The following is a 24177-nucleotide window of genomic DNA, read 5'->3' on the forward strand; positions in this document are numbered from 1 at the left end:
AAACATTCTCCACAGCGCCACCTAGAGTGTGACGGCGTGTAGCTCATGTGAACCGCAAACAAGCTGTGTCTGTCCTCTCAGGAGGACATTTGTCTGTCCTCTCAGGAGGACATCATGTGTGTACATGTCATTGATCATTGTGTTGAAGTTAGATTTCAGGTTTTTATCACTTTGACAAAAAAACAAGAGAAAATGGAGGAGAAGAAATTTTGTTTTTATTTGTTGTGAAAACTACAAAAGACTTATTTCATTATTTCGTGCTGGTGAAATATTTACAAGAATAAAATTCACAGCTTCTCGGGATTGAAAAGAAAAACAGAATAAAAGCAAAACCCAAATCACACGAGTGCAATAAATACAAGCTGTTTGGGTGTTTGTCTGCACACAAACACACAAACATCACAATAAAAAATCATCACAACGTAAAACTAAATCATCAACGACAGCAGATTTTTCTCTCAACGATTCCTTCATTCACGTTTTTACAAACTCATTCAACATTCTTTCAATCCCAGCGCTCGTTCCATCGCGATAAATGTTCCGTGGATTTAGACAACGCTCTTTCCATCGCGACAAACCTTCCGTGGATTTAGACGCTTGTTCCATCGCGACAAATGTTCCGTGGATTTAGATGCTCGTTCCATCGCGACAAACGTTCCGTGGATTTAAACAACGCTCTTTCCATCGCGACAAACGTTCCGTGGATTTAGACGCTCGTTCCATCGCGACAAACGTTCCGTGGATTTAAACAACGCTCTTTCCATCGCGACAAACGTTCCGTGGATTTAGACGCTCGTTCCATCGCAACAAACGTTCCGTGGATTTAGACGCTCGTTCCATCGCGACAAACGTTCCGTGGATTTAAACAACGCTCTTTCCATCGCGACAAACTTTCCGTTGATTTAGACGCTCGTTCCATCGCGATAAATGTTCTGTGGATTTAGACGACGCTCGTTCCATCGCGATAAACGTTCAGTGGATTTCGACGACGCTCGTTCCAGTGCTACAAACCTTCTGTGGATTTAAATGATGATGTTTGTTAAATCGCGACAAACGTTCAGTGGATTTGAATGACGACGTTAGTTCCAGCACGACAAACGTTCCATGGATTAAAATGACAACGTTCACATGAAATCAAAGAAATGAAGAACGAACTCTGACAGAAAACGAAAAGAGCCACAAAAAAATATAAAAATATTTAATTTCAGACTTTTTTAAAAATAGAATTTATTTTCTGTGGCTCTAAAGTGTCAAAGAATCGCCTGCAGGGGGCGCTCTGACTCTGACCTGTTTCTTTTTCTCTGAATTTGACGTGGAGTCGTGAAACTACGAACACAATGAAAGAAAAGTGATCACGAAGTTTAGCTTAAAAAAAATGCTAAAACTAAAATCTTGCTCGGTATAATTCGTACCTTTGCTAACACCTAAAAATATAAATTCACTCTTTTTTGCGTACGTTTCCAGAAATGTGATTTTCTTTGTTGACGATTGTTGTTTATGTGACGTAAACAACGTCCTCCTCCGATGTTTGCAACGGTTTGTGCCAACACTTTTTTGTGCAGCTCAAAAAAGATCGTAACTGTCAAACTAGATATAAACGGAAAACGTCTGTCATTAAGACCTGGCCCCGCCCCCTCATCTTGTTTCTATTTTATGTTTTTTGCCTAAACTTTGAGTCTTGAAGGAAAAATATTTAACTTTTAATTCAAAGCTATTTTTAAGAAAAATCATACGTTTAGAAGTGTGTTAACTTGTTTGTTTACGTGTTTGTTTACATGTACGCTGTAAACATTTGTAAACATCTAAAGTTAAAACTGTGATGTCGCTCGTTTACTAAATAAAAACAACCTTCATCCGAACGACAACAGCGGGCTTTGATTGGCTGCGGTGGGCGTGGTCAGTATGGTGTGGGCGGGGCCAGAGGGTGGTGAAGGAGGTGCTTTGAAATGCTTCTCTACACGTCGTCGGGTGGCAGATCAGGGATGCTGCTCTTTACTCGTGTGAAAAACGCCATCTTCTCTCTGAAACAACAGGAAATCATCACATTAATCACACGTTCATCACGTTAATCACACATTCATCACGTTAATCACATTTAAATCACACGTTCATCACATTTAAATCACACGCTCAACACGTTAATCACACGTTCATCACATTAATCACATTTAAATCACACGTTCAACACTAATCATACGTTCATCACGTTAATCACATTCATCAAGTTAATCACATTTAAATCACACGTTCAACACGTTCATCACGTTAATCACATTTAAATCACGCGTTCAACGCTTTAATCACACGTTCATCACGTTAATCACATTAAAATCACACGTTCATCACGTTAATCACACGTTCATCACATTAATTACATTTAAATCACATGTTCATCACGTTAATCACATTTAAATCATACGTTCATCAAATTAATCAAATTAATTCAAGAACTGAATGAGGACGGGAGCTGGTCTTCGTCCATGTCTTTGTGTTTGGTGTCTCCACGTCCGTCCTGCGTGGGCCTGGTGTATGGCAAGGACCCGTGAACCCTGTAAACCCCACACATGAATGACTCCTCCCACCTGAATGTCTGGACCTCAGGGACCTCTGTGCAGCTCTGGACTCTGATCTTGTGGACGTCTTTGGCCGCCGCCCTCATCATCTTCTCCACACGCTTCTCCTGCAGCTGCTCCTCACGAGTCTGAGCAAGAGAAAAGCGTTAGTCTGTGGACGTGAGACGCTCTGTGACGCTGTGAGACGCTCTGTGACGCTGTGAGATGCTGGGTGACGCTGTGAGACGCTGTGACGCTGTGAGACGCTCTGTGACGCTGTGAGACGCTCTGTGACGCTGTGAGACGCTCTGTGACGCTGTGAGACACTCTGTGACGCTGTGAGACGCTGGGTGACGCTGTGAGACGCTCTGTGACGCTGTGAGACGCTCTGTGACGCTGTGAGACGCTCTGTGACGCTGTGAGACTCACCTGTTTGTCGGCCTGTTTGAGGAGGAGACAGAAGCGTTGGTCCTCTTGGATCCAGGAGGGCAGTTCTCGCTGACCCTGCTGCCGCGCCTCCTCCAGCTGAACCTTCAGCTCCCGAAGAACCCGCAGCTCCTGCGTCAGCCGGGCCTGCCGCGTCCGTGACACCTGCAGGTCCAACTCCAGGTCCAGAGACGTCCGCAGCAGACCGTCCAGACCTTTGACCTGCACCGGAGGCTGAACACACACACGCGCGGGTTCAGATGCTGACTCGTGGACTCAGATTTGAGGGCAGTTTGATTTCCTCACCTTCTTTACACGCACGCTGCGTCGCTCTGAAGCGTTCCGGACAAACGGAGACTTCTTGGAGAGTGTGGAGCTGTCGCTGTCGCTGCGATTGATCTGAAAACACAGAGACAAACGTTAGCTTGTCGCACTCTCTGACGCTGATGTCCAGCTGCCGGTCGCCATGGTTACCCTGCAGATGTACTGGCTCTGAGGTCCAGGGGAGAAGGTCTTGGAGCGGATGATGGTGTTTCCTCTCATGAACGGGTTCTGACGCTCCTTGGGTCGAACCACAGAACCACGGTGTGACGATGACAAACCGGCCACACTGGTCTGTTTGTTCACCTGAAACCAAGAGGGGAGGGGCTTAACGTGTGAAGAAAGACTAGAGGGGAGGAGCTTAATGTTTCATTGATTAATGAAACAAACACCTTCTCTGTGACTGATGATATCACTGTAGTCACAGGTTCAGACTCCTCCTCTTCTTCAGCTTCCCATTGGCTGCTGTCGGGATAAAACACTGGCTTGACGGTGCCCTCTGCCTCCACACTGTGTCCTTCTTCATCATCAAACATGTCAGCGGACCTGAAGATGTTTTCATTTGTGTAAACAATGGAACGCACATAAACAAACAAAGTCAACAAACAAACAAACACTCACCACTCATCAGCGTCGGCTCCTCCCACTGTGTCACCAGTCTACAAACAACAACAATAATAAACAACTGTATTTACATGTGCAGCAAACACCTGTGAACATGTGAAAGGAAGGGGGCGTGGCTTATTCTGTGTCGTCATGTGTTTCTTTTCTATTTGAGGAAACAGTTTGCAGTCGCAGTAAAAGTGTGAAGATTGTAACAGTATTGTATTTTTGAATGTTTTATTTTATTTCAGTGACCTCTGACCTCTGACCTTTGGCATGTGGCTTAAACTTACTGTTTGTTCTTTAAAGGGTTTGCTGTACTTTTCTGAGGGAAACCCCGATGGCATCACAGAAAAAATATCCAGATATATGTGGAGTATCCTGATCACATGACATGTCACTGACAAAGTGAATGTGTGAATAACGTGTGAATAACGTGTGAATAATGTGTGACTAACGTGTGAATAACACATGAATAACATGTGAATAACGTGTGAACAACGTGAATAATGTGTGACTAACGTGTGTATAACGTGTGAATAACGTGAATAGCGTGAATAACGTGTGAATAACGCGACTAACATGTGAATAGCGTGACTAACGTGTGACTAACGTGTGACTAACGTGTGACTAACGTGTGAATAACGTGTGAATAACGTGAATAACGTGTGAATAACGTGTGAAGGCTTCAGTACCACGTGGACGTCGTCGACCGCTCGTGGCTCGTCGTCTTTGTTGCTGATGTCACTCATGTAAACACGACTCAGCAGATTGTACAAGCGTGTGCGTCTGTCCTCTGAACAGCTGACGTCAGCCAGACTGACCTGTGCCCCCGCCTGGAAGAAAGTTTTGTCAGTGCTGCCCCCTGGTGTTTGTCTGTCAAAAAACAAACTCAATGGACAGAAACAGGAAACAAACGTCAGCTCCACCCACCAAACACCGCTCGTGACCCGACGTGCTCATGTGACAGACGTCCACCCTCAGCGTCTTCTGCCGCAGTGCACCCTGGGAAATCTGCACGCCAAACACCTCGTTCACCTGCACAGCATCCTGAGGGGAGGAGCCACACGTTCTGAAGAGGCAGCGAGTGGTTTCTACACACGGCAACACGGCAACACGCACATGTCTGTGGAGTACACACACACACACACACGTGTTCACATCAGACAGGTCTGAATTCTTTAGCTTTAAATTCCATGTCAAAGGTCAGTGAGCGGTCATACATGTGTTGGTCAGCTGGCAGACAGAGGGCGCTGCAGTTCAAAAGCTGCATGACGTAGATGGTGAAGCGCTGGTCTCTCAACTCGTAGCGGAATCCGAGCTGAACCTGCGAGCAAACAGGTGCTAACCTGTTAGCATACGAGCTCAGGAGGAGGTCAGCGGGGAGGAGGGGCCTGGAGGAGACGCATCATCATCATCATCATCATCTTCATCATCACAATCACCATCATCACCATCATTATCATCACCACCATCACCATCATCATCACAATCATCACCATATTCATCATCATCACCATCTTCATCATGATCACCATCACAATCATCACCATCACCATCATCATCACAATCATCACCATCATCACAATCATCGTCTTCATCTTACCTGCTTTCTGAAGGCTCGTACACGCCGCTGTCACCTGCCACAGACTCATCAGACACCGCAGAAGACACACCCATCTTCTTTGTCCCCGCCCCTTGCAGCTGTGGGGTGGAGTCTGATAACAGAAAAAAAACAGAAAAAGTCAGGGAACAATTACAGAGATTAAAAATTATATTCTGCTCTTCACTGTTTCTGTTTTCTAATGCAGCCTTTCTCAAACTGTGGGGCGGGGACCCCCCGGGGGGCATGGAGACTCTTCGGGGGGGGCAAAAGCTCTGTTTTTAAGTCCTAAACCTTAGCAGTTGGGGGCCACACGGTGGTGTAGTGGTTAGCACTCTCGCCTTGCAGCGAGAAGACCCGGGTTCGAGCCCCGGTTGTAACAAGGGCCTTTCTGCATGGAGTTTGCATGTTCTCCCCGTGTGTGCGTGGGTTCTCTCCGGGTACTCCGGCTTCCTCCCACAGTCCAAAAACATGCAATGTGGGGATAGGTAAATTGGACACTCCAAATTGACCATAGGAGTGAGTGTGAGAGTGAATGGTTGTTTGTCTCTATCTGTGTGTGGCCCTGCGATGGACTGGCGAACTGTCCAGGGTGTACCCCGCCTATCGCCCGATGTAGCTGAGATTGGCACAGCACCCCCCGCGACCCTCTGGCAGAGGATAAAGCGGTAGATGATGACTGACTGACCTTAGCAGTTGGAACTTTTGCTCTGGCGGTAACCCGGACTCATTTTAATCACGTACCACAACAAAATCTACCCTAGTGACGAGGTTGGGATTAAAGTCAAAGCTTAGTGAATGTGGGAGGAGACAGAATGAAAGCTCAGAAAGAGACGCTCAGAGTTATGTTGATTTCAACAGGAAACTTTATGAAGTGGATACACGTTATTTTTAATGCTGAAGCAAAAATGTTATTTGCACAGCAAATGATAACATTGGTTCTAATATTTCTGTTTCTTTCAATAAATGTCTGACATCAGAAAGAGAGACTTTTATTTTGTTGACACACTGAAATGACAGCTTCCTGTTTACCTTTGACCTCACAGCGCAGCATCACGCTGACGTCCTGCTTCTCGTCCAGTTCTCCTGGACCTTCATGATCTTCTGGCTGATGCTCTTCAGAGTCCAGGCCCAGCTCCAGGTCAGCTAGGCGGCCGTGCAGCTCCAAATCCAGACCTAATCCACCGCCAGACCCCGTCTCACCAGACAGGAAGTTAGTGTCCGTGACGAGTGGCGAGCAGGGCGGAGACAGGGAGGAGAGCGAGGAGCGCGGTGATAAGGAGCTCATGGAGCGAGGAGTTTCTGACAGTTTGAGGTTCTGGATCTTGGACGAGCCCAGTTCTACTGCTCCTCCAGCGCTCTCTCCACCAGAACCTGCCAAGTCTCCTTCAATTTTATTCACGGGTCGCCCGGCGTCTCGCCCGCCGCCACCTGTCACCACCTCGTGCTCGTGGATGGTGGTGATGGAGCTGGAGGGGCGGAACCCTCCGGACCCGCCTTCCTGCAGGAGAAGGTCCAGTTTGTTCTGGAAGTCTGGGTCAGAGAGCTCAGGCTGCTCCAGGTAGATGTCGGTGAAGCTGAGTGAGGAGGTGGAGCCAAGACTGGAGGTGGTGGCGAGAGAACCGCGACTGGACGTGAGAGAACCACGACTGCTGCCGGACGAACATGACAGAGTACTGGTCGAGAGACTGCAGAGAGACAGAGGTCAAAGGTCAGAGCACTGAAATGCTGAGTCATGGCGTGCAGATGTACACACCTCTTCAGTTGTGTGTGTAGTGTTGTGTAGTGTAGTACACACCTCTTCAGTTGTGTGTAGTGTTGTGTAGTGTAGTACACATCTTCAGTTGTGTGTGTAGTGTTGTGTAGTATAGTACACACCTCTTCAGTTGTGTGTGTAGTGTTGTGTAGTGTAGTACACACCTCTTCAGTTGTGTGTGTAGTGTTGTGTAGTGTAGTACACACCTCTTCAGTTGTGTGTGTAGTGTTGTGTAGTATAGTACACACCACTTCAGTTGTGTGTGTAGTGTAGTACACACCTCTTCAGTTGTGTGTGTAGTGTTGTGTAGTGTAGTACACACCTCTTCAGTTGTGTGTGTAGTGTTGTTGCTAGGCGAACCATCTCCTCCAGTTCTCTCACCAGTTTGTTGCGTCTGCAGTGGAGCCGCAGCCTGAAATGATTCAAAAACAAAAAATGTATTGAGTTTCTGTGACAGACAGAAACGTCGTCATCACTCATTCATCAAACACTTTGGTGAGATGTTTAACATCAAATTCGACCCTACGGCAGCCTGAAGGGACAAACCAGCCAGAGCCAGGGTTTAAAGTGGACCACAAACAAAGAAAACAGCTCCGCCCACTTCAAAAAAAAAAACAACAGGAGGAAAAAGCAAATGTTTACATCCTTTGTGGTCTGTGAAGGCCACCATAGTTTCCTGAGCAAAGGAGGAAATACAGTCTGACCACTAGATGCCACTCTAGTGTACTCCTGTGTACTTGTACTTGTGAAAACGTCATCAGTCTCAGTCCAATTCTCAAGTCCGTGAACAGCGAGGACAGTTCTCAAACCCGGAAGTGCTGTAATATATCTATTTTTCACATTGTACTGTATATTTTATTAAATAATAAAAATAAATAAATGAAGTTAAATATTGAAAATGTGAAAATAACTATATATATGCATTTATTAAAAGGATTTCATATGTTCATTTATCAACACTGTAGGTGGCGCTAATGAGACTTAAGCACTCAGCGCCACCTGCCATTCAAACAGCAGAACAATACATAACATACAGAGAATACTTATAGAAGCAGCCTCATTCTTACAAACTGGACCTTTAAACCACAATGATGGTTTTTGTGTCACTTCAATCACCTCAAGCTCAGAGCTTTGCTCTGGTTGGATGGTTTAAGCCCCTCCCCTCACCTCTCACTCAGAGCTTTGCTCTGGTTGGATGGTTTAAGCCCCTCCCCTCGCCTCTCGCTCAGAGCTTTGCTCTGGTTGGATGGTTTAAGCCCCTCCCCTCGCCTCTCGCTCAGAGCTTTGCTCTGGTTGGATGGTTTAAGCCCCTCCCCTCGCCTCTCGCTCAGAGCTTTGCTCTGGTTGGATGGTTTAAGCCCCTCCACTCACCTCTCGCTCAGAGCTTTGCTCTGGTTGGATGGTTTAAGCCCCTCCCCTCGCCTATCGCTCAGAGCTTTGCTCTGGTTGGATGGTTTAAGCCCCTCCACTCACCTCTCGCTCAGAGCTTTGCTCTGGTTGTCTCGGGCCGCCTGCAGATCTCTCTCCAGACGTTTCTTCTCAGACTCGAGCTTCTGGGCGTCGTTGGGCTGCAGGCGTTGGCGAGGACTGACATACTGCAGCTCCTTCAGAAGCTCCTCCTTCTCGTTGATGAGGATGAGGCGGTCGCGCTCGGGGTCGAGCAGCCCCGGCCACGCCTCGCTGTCCAGTTTGGCAATCTGCACCTCGATGGTGGCGATTCTACGAGGACAGAGACAGTTAGCGATGGATCGGTGGATTGACATTGATTTATTGATCAGAGCTCACCTTCTCTTCACCTCCTCGTACTTCAGACTCAGACGAACTTTCTCTGCCAATTTGTTGCTGCTGGTTACAAACTAACAACAAACAAATCCACATTCAATCAAACAATACACACCATCCATGTTTACCCAGGTTCCTGCTCCATGTGACTTCATGTTTGATGACATCACTTCCTTCTGGGACTCACCTCAGCAGGTATGTCTGTCTGAGAGCCGGCGTCACAGTAAAGTGGAGGGACGGACAGCGACCGACTGCTGCTCCACAAATCCTGCTGCGAGTCCGAGTCCAGCTGGAAACTGTCCTTCAACACGGCCAGTCTCTGAAGAAACACACGAGTCAGGGAATAGTAACTGCCGAGTAACTCCAGACGTGTGGACCCAGACGTGTGGACGTCAGAGAACTGTCCTCACCTGCATGAGCTCCTGCTTCTCCTTTTCGCCAGAGCTGATGGCCTCTCTGATGGAGCGCACCTCACTCAGAATGGCCTGCGCCTCCTGCAGCTTGTAGCCGTACGATCTGCTCGATATCTTCTGGTCGATTCTGGAAGTACAGGCGCATGTGAGACACATGAGTTAGAGTTCTTAACGGGCCTGAAAATAACACTGTATATAATACATAAACTTTATTTATAAAGCATTTTCATTAACAAATGTTACAAAGTGCTTTACAGTCCTATCAAGATGAACAGCAGAAGCAACTATGTACACAATGTCATCAGCCAGTCATGTGACCAACAGGTTCATCCACATTCTTGAGAGAGAGAGAGAGAGAGAGAGAGAGAGAGAGAGAGAGAGAGAGAGAGAGAGAGAGAGAGAGAGAGAGAGAGAGAGAGACACCGGTGTAAATCAGATCTCTGAGACATTTTTAATCACATAATATTAGACTTTCAAATAAGAATATGAATCCGTTTTCATAATAATCAGCCACTTATTAATTATGTTTATTCTATCATGTATTTAATATTAAGTTTCTACATAGTTGAAAATACAATAAATAGTGTTGTTAATTGTGTGTGTTAATTATCTTTGTACAGAAGGTGACATCACTGTGCTGCTCTTGATTGCAATGAAATCAGACTCTGTGTATGAAGGAGAGTCTCTGTGAAATCTTATCACTGCATTCCAGCCTGAGCTGATTGGTGTTTGTGTGAGCAGTGATTGGCTGTCAGACATGGTCAGGTGACTGTAACAGGAGAGGAATGTTGCCGGACAGCTCCGCCCACCTCACCTCCTCTTTAATCCTTCTGACACTCTCACTGAGCTCAGGGAAACATTCCTGTTCTGATGTTCTGTTCCTGTAAACGTTCACGTTCCTGTTCTCATGTTCTGATGTTCACGTTCACGTTCACGTTCACGTTCTGTTCCTGTTCTGATGCTCTGTTCCTGTTCTGATGTTCTGTTCACATTCTGTTCCTGTTCTGATGTTCTGTTCACATTCTGTTCCAGTTCTGATGTTCTGTTCATGTTCATGTTCTGTTCCGATGTTCGGTTCATGTTCACATTCACATTCACATTCACATTCACATTCACGTTCACGTTCTGTTCCCGTTCTGATGTTCTGTTCATGTTCACATTCTGTTCCTGTTCTGATGTTCATGTTCACGTTCTTGTTTTGATGTTCATGTTCATGTTCATGTTCATGTTCATGTTCTTGTTCTGTTTCTGTTTCTGTTTCTGTTCTGATGTCCTGTTCACGTTCTGTGCCTGTTCTAATGTTCTGTTCCTGTTCTGATGTTCTGTTCACGTTCACATTCACGTTCTGTTCCTGTTCGGATGCTCTGTTCCTGTTCTGTTCACATTCTGTTCCAGTTCTGATGTTCTGTTCATGTTCTGTTCCAGTTCTGATGTTCTGTTCATGTTCATGTTCATGTTCACGTTCCGATGTTCGGTTCATGTTTACGTTCACATTCACGTTCTGTTCCTGTTCTGATGTTCTGTTCATGTTCACATTCTGTTCCTGTTCTGTTCACATTCACGTTCTGTTCCTGTTCTGATGTACATGTTGACGTTCCTGTTTTGATGTTCATGTTCATGTTCATGTTCATGTTCATGTTCTGTTTCTGTTCTGATGTCCTGTTCATGTTCACGTTCTGTGCCTGTTCTAATGTTCTGTTCCTGTTCTGATGTTCTGTTCACGTTCTTTTCCTGTTCTGATGTTCATGTTCATGTTCATGTTCTGTTTCTGTTTTGATGTTCTGTTTATGTTCACGCTCTGTTCATGTTCACGTTCTGTTCTGATGTTTAGTTCATGTTCATGTTCATGTTCACGTTCACATTCTGTTCCTGTTCTGATGTTCTGTTCATGTTCACATTCTGTTCCTGTTCTGTTCACATTCTGTTCCTGTTCTGATGTTCTGTTCATGTTCACATTCTGTTCATGTTCACATTCTGTTCCTGTTCTGAAGTTCTGTTCATGTTCACATTCTGTTCCTGTTCTGTTCACATTCTGTTCCTGTTCTGACGTTCTGTTCCTGTTCTGATGTTCTGTTTCCGTTCCCGTTCCCGTTCTGATGGACTGTTCCTGTTCTGATGTTCTGTTCATGTTCACATTCTGTTCCTGTTCTGTTCACATTCTGTTCCTGTTCTGACGTTCTGTTCCTGTTCTGATGTTCTGTTTCCGTTCCCGTTCACGTTCTGATGGACTGTTCCTGTTCTGATGTTCTGTTCACGATCACGTTCTGTTCCTGTTCTGTTCATGTTCACGTTCCGCTCCCATCAGCCATCATCTCTGTCCTCCATCTTCACTGGTGACTCAGCGGCGGCGCAGTGTGTCGTCCGGTCCCGCCTGCAGAGGTGTGGACGCGGCACAGGTTCAGGTTCAGGTGGAATGGGCGGATCCACATTCCTGAGCTGCTGCTGTGTTTATGAACATGTTTGTGTTTAATGATGGATTGGAATGCTGAGGCAATAACGGAGCAGATAAGAACTTTACTGCTCACTCTGTGATCGTCTCTACTGCTTCTCATGATGTCAGAGGGTTCAGAGGTCAGGCCCAGGGGAATCATCTTTAATAAGCTCAACTGCTGGTGCCGCTGTCAGTGAATCAAGCATCATGTTACTTCTGTTAAACCTCTAATGAGCATCAGGAGGGTTTGTTTAGCTGTTCTGACTGAAGAGCTTCACAAACCTTCACTCTTCATATCTGTTAGAGAAGAAGATGTGAAACTGGTCTGTGAAGTCCTGACATGGACAGTGCAGTGGACATAGATGTGGACAGTGCAGTGGACATGTGGACTTACTCTGTGAGCGTCTGGAAGCCTTGCTCTTTGAACTGCAGCTCCTGCTTCATACAGGCCAAGTCTCTCTTCAGCTTATTCACCTGAGACACAGAGGACACTTTACAGCAGGGCTACTCAAATACAAAACTCAAAGTTCCATTTATTGAGGTCGGTCAGGCCACATGCGATATACTGTAATATTCAAAAGAAAATGTCCTTTTTATTCGGCAGTTTGAGACAGTAACTCTGCCGGTGTTCTGGATTAAAGTCATGGCAGAATACCCTGAAATCGCCACAACAGCACTGAAAACCCTGTTGCCATTTCCGACATCCTATCTGTGTGAAGCAGAGTGAGCGGGTGCCACTGCTGTTGACGCAGCATCCGTCTCCCGGCTCGCGTCATCTGCGACCTCCGTTACTGACTGCTGCGCAATTAACAGGCGGGACTGACGCGCGGCTGTGCTCTGTGCAGTATCGTTACGAGGGCGCTGCTAATGAATGTGCATACACAGTGGACTCACGTTTATTATTATATTCAGAAAATACCACTTCTTATGCCGGTCGTATCATTTTGTTTTGTTGTATTTATCCACCACACATTAAAGGCCGGTCCGTGAAAATATTGTAGTGACCGGAGCAGTACCGTTTGCGGACGGTGAGCGCTGATGGCGCAGAGACTCATGGGAATGGATTCTTGTGTGTTGATTAACTGTTGTTGTTGTTATTTAAACCCAATTTACCTTTAAATTCAGTTTTGGTTGAAAATAAAGATACTATTAGAATCATTTAAAGGGGACATATTATGCAAAATCAAAATCAATTTTTTCGTGGTTCCCCTTAGTGTAAGTATAGGCGATAAAACACACGATGTTGAATTCCCTGTGCTTATGACGGCAGCATGCGCATTTCCCCACAAATGTTACTGCCCACCAGTAAGTTTACTTCGAGAGCTCCACCTTAGCTCCACCTTAGCTCCACCTTAGCTCCACCTTAGCTCCACCTTAGCTCCACCTTGTCCCTGCGAGAGTGCAGGTGAGTGAGGAAGAGCGGTATTATGTCAACGCAGAGGGACAAGTGTGCTGTTGGTGGCTGCACAGTGGAGCACAGTGTTTTACACAAACTTCCAGCCTCAGAGGATTTTATATATGAAGCTAATGTTCCGGATAAAGTCAGCAAACGTGTGTTCGCACCACTTCACATCAGACTGCGGCCAGCGGTCGCTGTATTTAGTCAGCGACCGTATTTCACCGACGTACAAACACACACATTTTTAAGAAAAGGTCAAATAGAGGTCATAACTGACCATTCTGACACGTCCTAATTAAAAATATTTGTTCAGTACGTCCTCCATGACCGGAGCACAGACTCAGTCTGATACAGTCACATACAGCGGCAGATTGTGCAGCTCGCCGCTCGCCGTTAGCGATCAGCGGTGCTTTCCCTAAGTATCCTTGTGTCGGAGGTCTCTTCCTGTGACGGCACTCTCTGTGAAAATCAGTTAAAAAGACTTAGGGACAGCACCGCTGATCGCCACCGCTGATCGCCACCACTGATCGCCAGCTCCGGAGCACAGACTCAGTCTGATACAGTCAAATACAGCGGCAGTTTATGCAGCTCGCCGCGCGCCGTTGGCGATCAGTGGTGGCGATCAGCGGTGCTGTCCCTAAGTCTTTTTAACTGATTTACAGTTCGGCACAGTTCAGCACAGTTCAGCACAGTTCAGCACAGTTCGGCTCGATCCATATGTCGGACGTCTCTTTCTGTGAAGGCACTCTCGCTGTTTTCCGCGCACGCTGCCATGTTGATATTGACAGAGAACTAGTGGAGGGAGGGGGAGACGAATGGAGCAGAGGGAACAGGAGCTGAGCGAGTGAGCGCTGTAAAGAGGACAAATCACAAACCCCCTGGAAGAAGTGGGTGTGTGTTTGCCTGTGTCTCATTTGCATATAAAGGGACCATGAACAAAACCGAGCGTTCTGAAAGGGGCGGGTTTAGCAGGGTTATTGAACTGCTATGATGCTTCATCCTTATGGTATTTTGACCAAGGCATGTCACTGACATGTTCATTAGGACACCAGGGAACTAGTTTAATTGGGGAAATAGGGTATAATATGTCCCCTTTAATTGGACGCTTGAGAAGGCGATAGCTGTGATATGCTGTGATATCTGTCATTCCGAAAGAGGGGAAAAATAAAGAATACTGCGAGTCATATCGCTCAATATCTATTCTGAACGTAGATTATAAACTGTTCACATCCATCATCACTAAAAGACTGGAACTTTTTTGCCTGACCTGATACACGAAGACCAGACAGGTTTTGTAAAGGGATGGCAAACACAGGAGCATCAGGCGCACACTTTAACTTATAGAACATGTCAATAAACACCATACAAGCGCTGCACTGATCAGCTTAGACGCTGAAAAAGCGTTTGATAGGGTCAGCTGGGCTTTTTTGTATAAAGTACTGGAAAGGATGGGATTCAATGATAAATTCATAAAATGCATAAAGGCATTGTATACTGACCCATCAGCCAGAGTTAAAATTAACAGGCACCTGACAGGCACTCTTAAACTGTACAGAGGGACACGACAAGGTTGTTGTGCTAGTCCTGCCCTCTTTGCAATTTTCATAGAGCCACTTGCTCAACTAATCAGACAAGAAGATGAGTTGACAGGAATCACGATGGCAGGAGATGAACACAAAATAGGATTATTTGCTGACGATATAATTACGTTTCTTCAAGACCCGAACACAACGTTTACCAAATTATTAAAGATAATGGAAGAATATGGATTGATGTCGGGTTAAAAATTGATTATGTCAAACACTCAGGTTTTATCCTTTAATTACAAGCCAAATACAGAAATCAGGAAGAGATATCATTTAAATTGGAACGCTAAGTCAATAAAATACCTAGGAGTGATAATAACTCAGGAATACGAGAGAATTTACGAGACAAATTACAGGCTAATCAACGATAAAATTCAAAAAGATGTAGCAAAGTGGTCATTGTGTGTGATGGAATTCAGCTCAAGAATTGAGGTGATCAAGATGAATCTTTTACGCAGGTTGTTGTACCTTTTTTTATCTCTCCCACTTAGAGTACCTGATTCACAATTCTCAGCATGGGACAAGCTAATATCCAGGTTCATCTGGGCGGGTGTCAGACTGGGCGGGTGCTAGACAAAGAACATGGAGGATTGGCATTGCCAAGTCTCAGAGAATATTACTATGCTGCACAGTTGAGATACGTTGTCTATCAAGCCAGATGGAAGGACATTGAGATGAACCTGAAGTAATTCGATCAATGGAACAAAATGGCACCTTTATGCAAGATAGTAGTGTCTTCCCCCTGTATTTGTGTTTTGCTTTTGGCATGGAGACAAGTCCCGATATACGTACTGAACCAACCAAAACCCATAGTGAAGAAATAACAGTTCGGGGGCCGCTTGAGTACCGCTGCTTTACAGCAACAGGAGTAAGTGTGTGTGTGTGTGTGTGTGTGTGTGTGTGTGTGTGTGCGTGCGCATGCGTGTGTGTGTCTTACCCGACTTTTAGCTGTGGATATTTCCGCTTTCAGAATGTCGGGGTCGTACTTGCTGGAAGACGACGATCTTGAATTCACTGCAGGAAACAGAAGATTTTATGAATCATGGTTTTTACTGAAGAAGATACGTCACAAAGACTTTAGAGACAGAGGACAAGTGTAAATTATTTGGACTCACAGCTGGTCTGGGACGTGGACTTGTCCTTCCATGCATCGTTGAGCTGCAGGTACTCCTGCTGCGCCAGCTGCAGCCGCTGCTCCTTCACCTGGTAAATCTCCCTCTGAGCGCTGAGAGCGTCGCGGGCCACGGCCAGGTAATCACGCAGCATGGACTCCTGCTCCCGCTGCCACTGGACACGCGGGTCCTCCAGCTGAGTGCTCTCTGCAGGACAGAGACACGTTCACATTCATGTGAATGACCGTCACTCTCACTGTCCCTCTCGCTGTCCCTGACCGTCCCTCTCACCGTCCCTGACCGTCCCTCTTACCGTCCCTGACCGTCCCTCTCACTGTCCCTGACTGTCCCTCTCAATGTCCCTCTCGCTGTCCCTCTCGCTGTCCCTGACCGTCCCTCTCACCGTCCCTGACTGTCCCTCTCTCTGTCTATCACTAGTTTACAGAGAGATACAGCGCCACCTACGGAGGCGAAGTCACACACACACACAGGTAACCGCAGACCCTGTAAGTAGTCTGATTGTCTCAGTAAGACTATGACTTTAGTCTGATTAAAGTTTTTTAATCATATACTGTAATGTGACCTTGAGTGCTTTGAAAGGCACCCTTGAATTAAATGTATTATTATTATTATTATTATTATTATTATTATTATTATTATTATCATCATCAAGTGTGACAGAGGAGAGCAGGTGAACTCACTGGTGTTGTGGTCGACATAGTACGAGCCGACCACGGGGTCGTACGCCTCCTCCCAGCCGACCGGCAGCTCATCTCCGATACAATCTGCAAACGTCAGAGGCTTCGTCTGCCTACAGGAGGCAAGGTGTGAACACAGGAAACAAGGTGTGAACACAGGTGACAAGGTGTGAACACAGGAGGCAAGGTGTGAACACAGGTGACAAGGTGTGAACACAGGAGGCAAGGTGTGAACACAGGAGGCAAGGTGTGAACACAGGTGACAAGGTGTGAACACAGGAGGCAAGGTGTGAACACAGGAGGCAAGGTGTGAACACAGGAGACAACACAGGAGACAAGGTGTGAACACAGGAGGCAAGGTGTGAACACAGGAGACAACACAGGAGACAAGGTGTGAACACAGGAGGCAAGGTGTGAACACAGGAGGCAAGGTGTGAACACAGGAGACAAGGTGTGAACACAGGAGGCAAGGTGTGAACACAGGAGGCAAGGTGTGAACACAGGAGGCAAGGTGTGAACACAGGTGACAAGGTGTGAACACAGGAGGCAAGGTGTGAACACAGGTGACAAGGTGTGAACACAGGAGGCAAGGTGTGAACACAGGAGACAACACAGGAGACAAGGTGTGAACACAGGAGGCAAGGTGTGAACACAGGAGGCAAGGTGTGAACACAGGAGACAACACAGGAGACAAGGTGTGAACACAGGAGGCAAGGTGTGAACACAGGAGGCAAGGTGTGAACACAGGAGACAACACAGGAGGCAAGGTGTGAACACAGGAGACAACACAGGAGACACGGTGTGAACACAGGAGGCAAGGTGTGAACACAGGAAACAAGGTGTGAACACAGGAGGCAAGGTGTGAACACAGGAGGCAAGGTGTGAACACAGGAGGCAAGGTGTGAACACATGAGGCAAGGTGTGAACACAGGAGACAAGGTGTGAACACAGGAGGCAAGGTGTGAACACAGGTGACAAGGTGTGAACACAGGAGGCAAGGTGTGAACACAGGAGGCAAGGTGTGAACACAGGAGACAACACAGGAGACAAGGTGTGAACACAGGAGGCAAGGTGTGAAGACAGGAGGCAAGGTGTGAACACAGGAGACAACACAGGAGACAAGGTGTGAACACAGGAGGCAAGGTGTGAACACAGGAGGCAAGGTGTGAACACAGGAAACAAGGTGTGAACACAGGAGACAAGGTGTGAACACAGGAGGCAAGGTGTGAACACAGGAGGCAAGGTGTGAACACAGGAGGCAAGGTGTGAACACAGGTGACAAGGTGTGAACACAGGAGACAACACAGGAGACAAGGTGTGAACACAGGAGGCAAGGTGTGAACACAGGAGGCAAGGTGTGAACACAGGAGACAACACAGGAGACAAGGTGTGAACACAGGAGACAAGGTGTGAACACAGGAGGCAAGGTGTGAACACAGGAGACAACACAGGAGACAAGGTGTGAACACAGGAGGCAAGGTGTGAACACAGGAGGCAAGGTGTGAACACAGGAGACAACACAGGAGACAAGGTGTGAACACAGGAGGCAAGGTGTGAACACAGGAGGCAAGGTGTGAACACAGGTGACAAGGTGTGAACACAGGAGACAAGGTGTGAACACAGGAGGCAAGGTGTGAACACAGGAGACAACACAGGAGACAAGGTGTGAACACAGGAGGCAAGGTGTGAACACAGGAGGCAAGGTGTGAACACATGAGGCAAGGTGTGAACACAGGAAACAAGGTGTGAACACAGGAGACAAGGTGTGAACACAGGAGGCAAGGTGTGAACACAGGAGGCAAGGTATGAACACAGGAGGCAAGGTGTGAACACAGGAGGCAAGGTGTGAACACAGGTGACAAGGTGTGAACACAGGAGGCAAGGTGTGAACACATGAGGCAAGGTGTGAACACAGGAAACAAGGTGTGAACACAGGAGACAAGGTGTGAACACAGGAGGCAAGGTGTGAACACAGGAGACAACACAGGAGACAAGGTGTGAACACAGGAGACAAGGTGTGAACACAGGAGGCAAGGTGTGAACACAGGAGACAACACAGGAGACAAGGTGTGAACACAGGAGACAAGGTGTGAACACAGGAGGCAAGGTGTGAACACAGGAGACAACACAGGAGACAAGGTGTGAACACAGGAGGCAAGGTGTGAACACAGGAGGCAAGGTGTGAACACATGAGGCAAGGTGTGAACACAGGAAACAAGGTGTGAACACAGGAGACAAGGTGTGAACACAGGAGGCAAGGTGTGAACACAGGAGGCAAGGTATGAACACAGGAGGCAAGGTGTGAACACAGGAGGCAAGGTGTGAACACAGGTGACAAGGTGTGAACACAGGAGGCAAGGTGTGAACACATGAGGCAAGGTGTGAACACAGGAAACAAGGTGTGAACACAGGAGACAAGGTGTGAACACAGGAGGCAAGGTGTGAACACAGGAGACAACACAGGAGACAAGGTGTGAACACAGGAGACAAGGTGTGAACACAGGAGGCAAGGTGTGAACACAGGAAACAAGGTGTGAACACAGGAAACACAGGATAAAGAGTAATTCTTTTATTCAGACACATCTAAGTTTCAACTAAGAACATCAAAGACAAAAGAGGAGAAATCATTTGATTTCAGCCTCATTACAAAAAATAAAATCTACGATGTCTACGTCACATCTATATCTCACTGTGAGACCACTCACTCTCTCACACCAAACCCCATAGAGAAAATCAGTGATTTTAGCTGGCGGTGACACAGGTACTGCTGCTCCTCTGCTGCCTCGTGTGGTCACTTTGTGTCACTAAGTTAAGACGAAATGAAATATTCCAAATGCCGAATTCGACAAAATCAGACATGTGAACTAGTGATGGAGGCAGCAGTAGATCAACAACTCCTGTGTGTGTGATGTTAAAATCACTGGTTTTCTCTATGAGGTTTGGTGTGGGAGAGTGAGTGCTTTACAAACTTCAGTTGAACAGTGAGATAAAGACGTGATCATGTGATGTAGAGATCATAGACTTATCAGCTGACGTTCATCTACAACAAATAAAAGATTAAATATCTTAAGTTTTTGGTTTTTAAATGTGTGTGTGTGAGCAGATCACAGTCACATGATGGTCTGTGTGTTTATTAAGAAGCTTATCTGAGACAGAAAATATTTGATTTGTGGAGCGATATTTTTAGAGAAAGTGAAACAAAGACATGTATTGCATGAGCTGCATGTTCTGCATGTTCTGCATGTGTGTGTCTGTGCATGTGTGTGAGTGTGTGAGACTGTGTGTGTGTCTTCATGTTGGTTACATATTTAAACTCTGCAGCTGTGACTATGATCAGATGAGGTTAGCAGTCTGCAGGGCCTCACACTGAACTTTGACCTGTGCACCTTGGCAAAGGCTGAAAAGAACTTCAGATGAATCAGTTCTTTAGCTGCTGTGTGTGTGTGTGTGTGAGTGTGTGTCTGTGTGAGTGTGTGTCTGTGTGAGTGTGCGTGTGTGCGTGCGTGTGCTAGCCATGTGACCTCAGTGACATGAAACACAAAAGCAGCACGGATGTCTTATATTCACAGATGAGACCAAAGTGAATCTTATGACTCAATATCATCAGTTTCACTGATGATGTCTGCCTGTCTGTGACACGACAGACAGACAGGCAGACAGACAGACAGACAGGCAGGCAGACAGACAGGCACACAGGCAGGCAGGCAGGCAGACAGACAGACAGACAGACAGGCAGGCAGGCAGGCAGGCAGACAGACAGACAGGCAGGCAGGAATTCATGCTTCATGAAATTGAGTGAAGCAGTGTTGTGTTGTAGATGTAGCAGTGTTGTGTTGTAGATGAAGCAGTGTTGTGCCGTGTTGCAGATTAAGCAGCGTTGTGTTGCAGATTAAGCAGTGTTGTGTTGTGTTGTAGATGAAGCAGTATTGTGTTGTGTTGTGTTGCAGATGAAGCAGTGTTATGTTGTGTTGTGGATGAAGCAGTCTTGTGCTGTGTTGCAGATGAAGCAGTGTTGTGTTGTAGATGAAGCAGTGTTGTGCTGTGTTGCAGATGAAGCAGTGTTGTGTTGTAGATGAAGCAGTGTTGTGTTGTAGATGTAGCAGTGTTGTGTTGTGTTGTGTTGCAGATGAAGCAGTGTTGTGTTGCAGATGAAGCAGCGTTGTGTTGTAGATGTAGCAGTGTTGTGTTGTAGATGAAGCAGTGTTGTGCCGTGTTGCAGATTAAGCAGCGTTGTGTTGCAGATTAAGCAGTGTTGTGTTGTGTTGTAGATGAAGCAGTATTGTGTTGTGTTGTGTTGCAGATGAAGCAGTGTTATGTTGTGTTGTGGATGAAGCAGTCTTGTGCTGTGTTGCAGATGAAGCAGTGTTGTGTTGTAGATGAAGCAGTGTTGTGCTGTGTTGCAGATGAAGCAGTGTGGTGTTGTAGATGTAGCAGTGTTGTGTTGTAGATGAAGCAGTGTTGTGCCGTGTTGCAGATTAAGCAGCGTTGTGTTGCAGATTAAGCAGTGTTGTGTTGTGTTGTAGATGAAGCAGTATTGTGTTGTGCTGTGTTGCAGATGAAGCAGTGTTATGTTGTGTTGTGGATGAAGCAGTCTTGTGCTGTGTTGCAGATGAAGTAGTGTTGTGTTGTAGATGAAGCAGTGTTGTGCTGTGTTGCAGATGAAGCAGTGTGGTGTTGTAGATGAAGCAGTGTGGTGTTGTAGATGAAGCAGTGTTGTGTTGTGTTGTGTTGCAGATGAAGCAGTGTTGTGTTGCAGATGAAGCAGCGTTGTGTTGTGTTGTGGATGAAGCAGTGTTGTGTTGTGTTGCAGATGAAGTAGTGTTGTGGATGAAGTAGTGTTGTGTTGTGTTGCAGATGAAGCAGTGTTGTGTTGTGTTGTGGATGAAGCAGTGTTGTGTTGCAGATGATGCAGTGTTGTATTGCAGATGAAGCAGTGTTGTGTTGCAGATGAAGCAGTGTCGTGTTGTGTTGTGGATGAAGCAGTGTTGTGTTGTGTTGCAGATGAAGCAGTGTTGTGTTGCAGATGAAGCAGTGTTGTGTTGCAGATTAAGCAGCGTTGTGTTGTGTTGTAGATGAAGCAGTATTGTGTTGTGTTGTGTTGCAGATGAAGCAGTGTTGTGTTGTGTTGTGTATGAAGCAGTGTTGTGTTGTGTTGCAGATGAAGCAGTGTCGTGTTGTGTTGTGTTGTGTTGTGGATGAAGCAGTGTTGTGTTGTGTTGCAGATGAAGCAGTGTTGTGTTGCAGATTAAGCAGCGTTGTGTTGCAGATTAAGCAGTGTTGTGTTGTGTTGCAGATGAAGCAGTGTTGTGTTGTGTTGTAGATGAAGCAGTATTGTGTTGTGTTGTGTTGCAGATGAAGCAGTGTTGTGTTGTGTTGTGTATGAAGCAGTGTTGTGTTGTGAGTCTGGATTAGAGCAGGTGAAACTGTGACACCTGCTGATTTGTGATGACAGGAATGTCGACAATCAGGAAGAACCACAGAGCTCCATCTTTACACTGGAGTCTGATGTCATCACACAAACGTTCTGCTTGTAACACAACACAACTTCATCACACTAACACAGACTAACGTTTTAGTTTTTAGACGTAGAGTGGATGGAACACGACACACACACACACACACACACACACACACACACACACACACACATATGATTACTGACACAAATACTTTTTGTAAAGTAATGAACCAGGATTATGTAAACCTGAGCTCCACTTCCTCAGTCTCTCATGAAGTTTAAAATCCATATTTCCAGGTTTTATTTTGGTTTAAGCCCAAGGTAAAAACCATTTGATAATCAGATATTATGTGGCTCACTGTGGTTTTAAATTCATATGGAATTAAATTTAAAACACAGCATTCTAAGTTCTGATTTGGACCCTGGTTACCATGGAAACAAAGGTCATCTGACGTGCATTTTCTTCAAGTCAGGACGTTAAAATTTCACAGGGATAATCACGTGTGTATTTGACGTGTTCACGTGGTTCCTCCGTGATTTAATTGTTTGTCCTCCACAACAATCACGTGACACAACGTTCACAAGCACAGAGACCACAACACTCATCATTAAAGTCAAATATCGGGAGAGAGAAAGGCGGGGACTGAGGAGCTGCTGCTCCTCTGCTGCCTCGTGTGGTCACTTTGTGTCACTGACGTCAATCTGAACGTTGGATTTCAAAGTGAGACATTTGAACTGAGTGATGGAGGCAGCAGTGCGTGTGTGTGGCAGCAGTGGATCAACAGCTCCTGACGATCACCGATTTTCTCTCTGGACTTTGGTGTGGGAGAGTGAGTGCTTTTCAATAGTCTGTCTAACAGTGAGAAAAAGACGTGATCATGTGACATAAAGAGCGTAGACTAACGCAGATTTTATGACACGTGACTTTTGTTAAGTGTTTTTTTTTCAGCCATGTTTTCACTGAGAAGAGTCTCTGTGTGTCAGGCTGGTTCTCAGCAGCAGGGGGGGCTGTGTGTGTGTGCAGGAGAATAGAGGTTAAAGGTCACACTGGACCTACCTGTCTCTGGGATCGATCCAGCTCGTGCACTGATGAATGTGATCGACGTAATAAACTTTTCCATCAAAGTCTCTGGCCTCCTCCCAACCTTCTGGTAGCGGCAACTCCTTCCTGGGCATTTCAGCCTCGTCTCCATCAACCTGCTGCTGCTGCTGCTGCCGAGGAGGGTCATAACATCTTCATCTTCATCACCGTCACTCCCACAGCCGCACACACATATAGCAACAACAATAACACTAATAATCCACAGGAAGCAGGCTCTTATGTCACCGCCTCAGCCGCTGTCTGACCACGTTTCTCCTCATGTTTACAGCACTTTTCCAGGCGCGAGTCAAACTTCTTCCACTGATCCACGGAGCAGGGACAGCGCCTCCTGCCGCCGCTGCCGCTCCTGCCGCCGCTGCCGCGGCACCTGCCGCCACTGCCGATGATGTCGGGTAAAGACGAGCCTCTGCTCCGAGTCCACAGAGCCAGGAAACAGAATGAATAGTAATAGTAGTAGTAGTTGTTGTTGTTGTTGTTGTTGTTGTTTTACAAAGCCTCCTCGGTCGCCTCCTCCTCCTCCCAGCCCGCGCTCGTCGCGTCTCCTCCGCGCTGTGTACAGGCCGCCACCATGTTTAGCAGCGGTAACCGATGCTAGCCTTCTGCCGCGGGGCAACGAGCTCTCCGAAACACCGCACTCACGCAGCGAAGTGACGTTAAAACCCGGTAAAGTCCGCGGTAAAGTTTCCGTCAAACTCGCTTGTTTACTTGTTAAACAGGCCGTTTGTTCGCAGGCGGAGCGGAGCTTCAGCGGCGGTAAAACTCTTCCCGAGTCCCGATGACTTCGGCCGGTCAACCGCTGTCAAGCTACTCACATCTGCTGTCAGCGCTTCCGGTATCATTTCACAATAAGATTCGTGTTGACAAGTTCCGCCCGCCAAAATAAGACTTCCTATCAAAGTAGTTGCTACTAAATGCATCTGTTATTCTTGACTGGA

The 24177-nt window shown here is 46.5% G+C and overlaps 1 protein-coding gene across 1 annotated transcript; it reads right to left on the reverse strand.

Moving 5' to 3' along the window:
* Window positions 1–193: 193 nt before the first annotated feature.
* Window positions 194–24042, reverse strand: wwc1 (WW and C2 domain containing 1). Its single transcript, XM_058626586.1, has 22 exons — window positions 23198–24042; window positions 16686–16795; window positions 15988–16191; window positions 15810–15886; window positions 12282–12361; window positions 9454–9583; window positions 9231–9362; window positions 9047–9117; window positions 8735–8980; window positions 7584–7673; window positions 6538–7193; window positions 5509–5620; window positions 5126–5296; window positions 4836–5028; window positions 4598–4738; window positions 3921–3958; window positions 3692–3845; window positions 3453–3605; window positions 3285–3377; window positions 2982–3212; window positions 2583–2701; window positions 194–2021 (listed from the first exon to the last, which is right to left on the reverse strand). The coding sequence occupies exons 1-22, from the start codon at window positions 23314–23316 to the stop codon at window positions 1955–1957; spliced, it is 3387 nt and encodes a 1128-aa protein (XP_058482569.1). The 5' UTR covers window positions 23317–24042; the 3' UTR covers window positions 194–1954.
* Window positions 24043–24177: the final 135 nt, after the last annotated feature.

The sequence above is a fragment of the Solea solea genome, chromosome 4 (assembly GCF_958295425.1).
Source record: "Solea solea chromosome 4, fSolSol10.1, whole genome shotgun sequence".
In the NCBI taxonomy this organism is placed as follows: domain Eukaryota; kingdom Metazoa; phylum Chordata; class Actinopteri; order Pleuronectiformes; family Soleidae; genus Solea; species Solea solea.